This window comes from Limulus polyphemus, unplaced genomic scaffold (genome assembly GCF_000517525.1).
Source record: "Limulus polyphemus unplaced genomic scaffold, Limulus_polyphemus-2.1.2 Scaffold9104, whole genome shotgun sequence".
NCBI classification, from domain to species: domain Eukaryota; kingdom Metazoa; phylum Arthropoda; class Merostomata; order Xiphosura; family Limulidae; genus Limulus; species Limulus polyphemus.
The window spans coordinates 877-8,457 of record NW_013674714.1 but is presented as its reverse complement, the minus strand read 5'-3'; the positions used below and the strand labels follow the sequence as shown (position 1 = coordinate 8,457).

The 7,581-nt window shown below is 33.1% G+C and overlaps 1 protein-coding gene across 1 annotated transcript in view; it reads right to left on the bottom strand.

Annotated features, from left to right (window-relative positions):
• The window catches only part of LOC106475752 (solute carrier organic anion transporter family member 5A1-like), a gene marked incomplete at its 5' end in the record, with an annotated part of 10,457 nt that extends 3,183 nt beyond the window's left edge, over nt 1-7,274 (bottom strand). The window contains 4 exons of the mRNA XM_013936428.2: nt 1,671-1,794; nt 4,207-4,271; nt 5,367-5,554; nt 7,082-7,274. Of these exons, the coding sequence (XP_013791882.1) occupies nt 1,671-1,794; nt 4,207-4,271; nt 5,367-5,554; nt 7,082-7,274 (570 nt within the window). The remainder of the gene's footprint in view (nt 1-1,670; nt 1,795-4,206; nt 4,272-5,366; nt 5,555-7,081) is intronic.
• Between the last annotated feature and the right edge of the window lie 307 nt (nt 7,275-7,581).

Genomic DNA, 7,581 nt, shown 5'->3' with positions numbered 1-7,581 from the left:
TACCGTAGAACAGTTGTGTGACATTACTTCTCATCGTAACACTTGCCTGTCACTATTCTAGCAAGTATGATTACAGCAGAACAGTTGTGTGACATTACTTCTCATCGTAACACTTACCTGTCACTATTCTAGCAAGTATGATTACAGCAGAACAGTTATGTGACATTACTTCTCATCGTAACACCTGTTACTATTCTAGCAAGTATGATTACAGTAGAACAGTTGTGTGACATTACTTCTCATCGTAACACTTACCTGTCACTATTCTAGCAAGTATGATTACAGCAGAACAGTTATGTGACATTACTTCTCATCGTAACACTTACCTGTCACTATTCTAGCAAGTATGATTACAGCAGAACAGTTATGTGACATTACTTCTCATCGTAACACCTGTCACCAAGTAATGTCACACAACTGTTCTGCTGTAATCATACTTGCTAGAATACTCATCGTAACACTTACCTGTCACTATTCTAGGAAGTATATATTTTTGCTTTTTTATTTGTTACTAAGTGCTGTACTGACCATGAGTATCAAAACCTGGTTTTCAGTGTTATAAGCCTTCAGACTTACCAATAGGTGGACACAAGTATCTAACACAATATTAACCCACTAACTGCCGATTCTTCATATAAAAAGGTACGATCTTCCTCCAGCAGATGAATGGTAGTGTGCTGTATATGGTGTACGGTGAACAAAAGCTCTGCACACATTTAGAGCAGCCACAGTCAATGAGTTAAATAAGAAAAAAATGTTACTGCCTTTTACTAAAAATACCACACCCACTTCTTGTTTCACGGTGAAATCCATACTCTTTTTTTAGTTTATCAACACAATCCACAGCTCATAACTTGTCTCAGTGTTTGGTGGTGTTCCATGAAACCCATACGTTTTTTAGTTTATCAACACAATCCATAGCTCATAACTTGTCTAAGAGTTTGGTGGTGTTCCTTGAAATCCATACTTTTTTTAGTTTATCAACACAATCCATGCCCTAGACCTTGTCTCAGTGTTTGGTGGTGTTCCATGAAACCCATACGTTTTTTAGTTTATCAACACAATCCATAGCTCATAACTTGTCTAAGAGTTTGGTGGTGTTCCATGAAACCCATACGTTTTTTAGTTTATCAACACAATCCATAGCTCATAACTTGTCTAAGAGTTTGGTGGTGTTCCTTGAAATCCATACTTTTTTTTAGTTTATTAACACAATCCATAGCTCATAACTTGTCTAAGAGTTTAGTAGCATTTCTCGTTCAATTCCAAATGTTTGTAAAATAATTTACAAAATCATAATCCAGAAACATTTCAACTTTAATATCAATATGTATTAGAAGACCTAAAGGAAGTTGACCACTTTTCTTACCAATTAGATACTGTGATCTCGGAATCGTTTACAACTACTAGAATTGGATATTTTTCCACAAAACTGCAATGGAAAAATCAGTTTGATTTTGTTTGTTTCAAGAATTTCTCAAGAGATATCTCTCCATAGCTGTCCCTAGTTTTGAACTTGTTACAATACCAGAGTATCAGTTTACAAGTGTCCCATTATACAATTTTGGAATAAAAGTAGGCCTCCCACGAATGTAAATATTGTGAATGTAACTTTCTTGTACAATCAATAAAAAGTACAGCAAATATTTGATTCTTTCTTAACAACCAACCTCAGTCGGAACTGTTCAATGTCGTGCATCAGACAAAACCCACTTGGCCTTCCGCAGTATGCTTTCCAAACCAAGCATGTCGAGTCAATGACATTACCAAACATTATAGGTGAAGGAATATATCCTGAAAAACAAATATGAATCTTTATTGTATAAATATCTACCAGGGCTGTTATTCTAAGCTTCATCAGATAGTTAAGTCACGTTGTTACTTCTGGTGCTATCCTAAATAATTTATACAGACTATCAAAACCTAAACAGAATTATAATTAGTTTCTAATTCTGGGCTTTTTATATAATATTTCAAGTACTGTATGTATGGAATAACCCATAATGAATAAACCATAATAACCCATAAAGAACCAAATCAACAAAGGTTATTGTGTGAATGAATACATTTTTCAAGTTGGTAAAGTATTATTCTAATTAATTAATTACTCTTGTCATAAGAAATTAGGCTTATTATCTTTGTTTTTTAATATAACAGGCATAAAACTAATGTCTTATAACAAGTATAATTAATAATTAACTCATAAACGATTTTAATGCATTAACAATAGTAACTGTTTTAATGCATCTCCCTCTTTCTTCACTGAGTCTCAACATAAGCATAAAAAAATCTCTAAAGGGAGTCTAAAATAAAATATGGTAATTAAAACAGGAGTGGTTAACTTTGTTAATGATATGTTGAATAACACACCTACACCATCCTTGATGGTTAACTTTGTTAATGATATGTTGAATAACACACCTACACCATCCTTGACGGTTAACTTTGTTCATGATATGTTGAATAACACACCTATACCATCCTTGCTTTTACACGTCCCAGGATAAAAATGCTGCTTTTGCACGTCCCAGGATAAAAACGCTGCTTTTACACATCCCAGGATAAAAACCCTGCTTTTACACGTCCCAGGATAAAAACCCTGCTTTTACACGTCCCAGGATAAAAACCCTGCTTTTACACGTCCCAGGATAAAAACGCTGCTTTTACATGTCCCAGGATAAAAACACTGCTTTTACATATCTCACAATTTTGACTTGAAACAGATAAAAACACTGCTTTTAAACGTCCCAGTATAAAAACCCTGCTTTTACATGCCTCATACAATTTTTACTTGAAACAGATAAAAACACTGCTTTTACATATCTCACAATTTTGACTTGAAACACATAAAAAACACTGCTTTTACATGTCTCCATTTTTACTTGAAACAGACAGTGCTGCACATCATCTGTATTTAAAATCTCTGGCTATTTGTTCAAGTTCAGCGATGTGACACTTTAGATCTTTAAAACTATAAATATAAATGTATTTATGAAATATCTTTTTAAAAATCAAAGGACTTGAAAAGACAGAAAAACACATTGAGTTCTTATCTATTTTAACTGGCACATTAGATGACTTTCTCCTGAATTGAAAATAGCAATAATTATTTTTATTAATCCATCCATCAAACATAAAGAATGAGTATGTTTATAATTACTGTATTTTTACACACACAGTAGAAACATCAGTGTGCTGGAGAGATCGTGGATTAAAGAAACTTGTTAATGTCACAAACTATTCAGAACATCGCAAGTACTTAAATTTTGGGAAATGTAACAAAAACACATGTATCTATTTTCCAAACAATTATTATACATTCTTTTTAACATTAAATCTGGTGTATTTAACAAGTTTTTGAATATATCAGTGTCTATAAAATACAAATACATTTACTTTAAAATAAGTCTGTAAACGTTAAGAAGGTAAATATCAAATACAGTTTTCACCCATAAATAAAATACCTGGACTAATGAAATACTAAAATATAAAGTTGGTCCCAACACTGACTATGCTTGCATTTAAATTTATGGAGTTTGTTACTTTCAAATATATGAATTTTAAAATCTAAATTATTTATGAAAGCTGTATTTAAGATGTCTTTTTTTTTATGCCTTTTTGTCCTAGATAATTGATTACTCTTGAAACTACATTATTTTGAAATAACTTATTTCTTAAAATTACTTCTCTTAACTATTATAGTTCTGGCTATAAAGAAAAAGATTCTTTATATATTATATATATAGTAATGGCTTTTAATAAAAATGTGATGCATTACGAAGCTTTGGACACTTGTTTCCTATAAATACGAGATACGCATAAGTTAGGAAAACTACAAGAAAGTTCAGTGAGTTTTACAAGTTTCATATAAATATGGAAACATCCACATCTACATCCTCAGCATGATTGGTTTTCCAGTTTATGTTACAAGGAAAACTGATGGGGAGGAAGAGATTTTATGAGATTCTTAATCTCGCATCTTCTCACAGACGAAATGACAGTACAACTTTGCAAAATATTTACTGAATCACTGTTGAAAATTTGAAGATAAATAGTAGCATATCATTCAAGCTATTGTATGGTATGTTTCATGATATGGCCAAGCAGTTCATCAAAATATTGGGGTTAATTATTTGATGTTGAGGTTTAAATACTATAGTTTTATGATACATACTATAGTTTTACAAATATTAAATGAATTCCTACCAAACAGCCGGAAAATAACAAACTGCATCCCTAAGGCAAAGGATCGTTCCTCTTCACTAACAGATCTAGAAGATCAAATAGATCATACTTAAAGCAATTAGCTCAAGGATGTAAGAATATGTGATAAATAAATATATATATAAACAAGAAATACCAGATTTAATCTTTTAATCCATTAATTAGAGTATTATAGTTAAGACTGATCAGAATAATAAACAAATTAATTCAAATATTAAATAATTTATGTTTTATTCACATTCATTAACAGAAAATAATTTCAAATTTTAAATGAATAAAAATACCATTTCAGATCTATTTCATTTCCCATAAGTCACTGTCAAGAACTCATCATCTAGGCTACACTTGTTCAGTGCCAGAACTCATCATTTAGACTAAACGTGTTCAGTACCAGAACTCATGTTCAGTGCCAGAACTCATCATTTAGACTAAACGTGTTCAGTACCAGAACTCATGTTCAGTGCCAGAACTCATCATCTAGGCTACACTTGTTCAGTGCCAGAACTCATCATCTAGACTACACGTGTTCAGTGCCAGAACTCATCATCATCTAGGCTACACGTGTTCAGTGCCAGAACTCATCATCTAGACTACACGTGTTCAGTGCCAGAACTCATCATCTAGACCACACGTGTTCAGTGCCAGAACTCATCATCTAGACCACACGTGTTCAGTGCCAGAACTCATCATCATCTAGCCTACACTTGTTCAGTGCCAGAACTCATCATCTAGCCTACACTTGTTCAGTGCCAGAACTCATCATCTAGACTACACTTGTTCAGTGCCAGAACTCATCATCTAGACTACACTTGTTCAGTGCCAGAACTCATCATCTAGGCTACACGTGTTCAGTGTCAGAACTCATCATGTAGGCTACACTTGTTCAGTGCCAGAACTCATCACCTAGGCTACACGTGTTCAGTGCCAAAACTCATCATCTAGGCTACACTTGTTCAGTGCCAGAACTCATCATCTAGGCTACACTTGTTCAGTGCCAGAACTCATCATCTAGGCTACACACTTATGGTAGTCAAATTGCATCTAAAAGGCTGTGTGTCTACAAGAAACTTACTATTATGAATAAAAAACACAAAAGCAGGCATACCAATAAATCTCATTAAATAAAACATCTGTTCACTTACCTGAGGGTTATCATCAGTACAGGCATCTGCATGATTGAGACAACCAGTGTCATGATAAAAAGAAGAACCATGAAAGGAATCATAGCTTTGCACACCTGTGGACAGGAGCCATATGTAGCGAGTGGAACTGCCGTTACATCTCGAAGTATAGTTTTGTTTGTTGGAATACAAGCACAGCTGGTAAAGTTCTGTAACAATATGTCACACACATGAAAAATTGTTTTATAATCTGTACGTACATACATCTCATTACAAAGAAAGATTGAATTTAGATAGGTAAGTTATATTCAAGAAAAAGCTTAGTCTTAAAAACTGTGTAAGCAAGTCCTATAGAAGGGGTCGATCCATGAAACTGACCACAAGACTCAGTACTTCTACATCATTAAAACATGCATGAGCTGCTTTAAAATAAAACTATTGCCATCAATGATTGTATGACCTTTAAAGTACTGAAAGACATATGAAAACTGCTGATACTTTTAGCATATAAGTCACAAAATAAGGAGCACTTTTAAAAGATTGATCTTCTCACTTCAACGAAAGGTCTATCCCCAAAAGAACTCAGGTATTCAGGTTTTGCATTTTGTCTAATTTTTGACCCTATGCAATTTTCTAATATCATGTAACAAAATAAGTTTTTAAGGTGCTTTTATGAAACATTTCAGAGTGGATCTTTTTTTTTCCCTAATATTTGATTATTATGTATAGTTTTTCTCGGAAATTCCTACATTCCAGGATTTGGATGATACTTGTCTTTCTATATTAGTAAATCACAGATGTGGGATCTTCATGCCTTGAAGAATGGTTCCCCAAAATCTTTCAATATTTTATCTTTTTTTCTTAAGATCTACATAATCTTTTCAAAAATAACCCAACACTCGATATTTCTGTTTACAAGATGTAAAACAAGGGAGACTCAATGTTTCTCAAAGTAGCTGCTTGAACACTGCTGCTGAGAAGTGGTAACCGAACCAAAATGTCTAATATGAGAATTGGGTCATCAGTCAGTAGAATTAACAAAGCTGGAGATGCATGCTCTTTGCAAATGAATCCAAATTTGATTTAACTGGCAATCTGGCAACGATCAACAACAAGTTGTTTGAAAGCAGTGAAAACATTCGTATTATAATAAATGTTTGAAGCTGTCAGTGATCCACACAAAACTGATAGCACCCCGACTGCTGACAAGTACAGGCAGGTTCTGATCCATCCATAAAGTAGAAATGGTGAAATGTTTTCTTTATGATCAAGAGGCTGATGAAACATTCAAAATCATGTCTTATTTTTCATAAAATCCTTATATAAACATTCTTGAGACATATAGAAACTTAGCTTAATTGTGAAGAGTAATACAGAACAATTGGAAAAATAATGTATAATTGTAAATTGATAAACTGTATGGCAGTATTAAAAGAAGATGCATAGTAAGTTTCAGTGTATAGTAAATGGCTCACATGCAAAATTCTTCTACATTGTACAATTTACTAGCTTTTCTTATTTATTTTCTGTGATAGTTTTGTACCATTAATTAATTCAGCATCTAGCTGTCATTACTCAAATTTTGTGAGTTCTCTTTGTGTATCACTTGTGTGCTTCCATAATTATTTCAATTAGTGGATACTAAAAATATAAAAGGCATTTCATCTGTTTAATATCTTCTTTACTTCAGTAAATTAACTCCAAATGTCATGAAGTTGAAAGTTTCCATTAAATACCTGTATTATGCCTATCCCTTGAATACGGTCGTTATCAAGTCGACATCCAGCATGGCAAGGAGAAAAGTACGTTATTCCATTTCGGCCACACACAGGTTCAATTTCATAAGGAGTACACTGACACCCGAGGTTACAGTCAGCAGTGAGATTCACTTGAAAGTGGTCAAACTCAGTGCTGTAAAAGTGAATTAATCTACCGATAAAACACCTTCTTACGATACAAAGGTGCAGGATTTATCATAACTTTCATTATAAAATCTAAATCACTTACAGGAGGTACATTTATTATTTTTCAGTGTTCTATGTTTGATCTACATTTTAACAACTCAAACAATCTTTAAAAAAAAAGTGTTTCCATTATCATCAGTTTAAAACAAAGTGGTGTAAAGTAAAACTTGGAGGAATGTTGTTGTTTCCATTATTATCAGTTTAAAACAAAGTGGTGTAACGTAACACATGGAGGAATGTTGTTGTTTCCATTATTATCCGTTTAACACAAA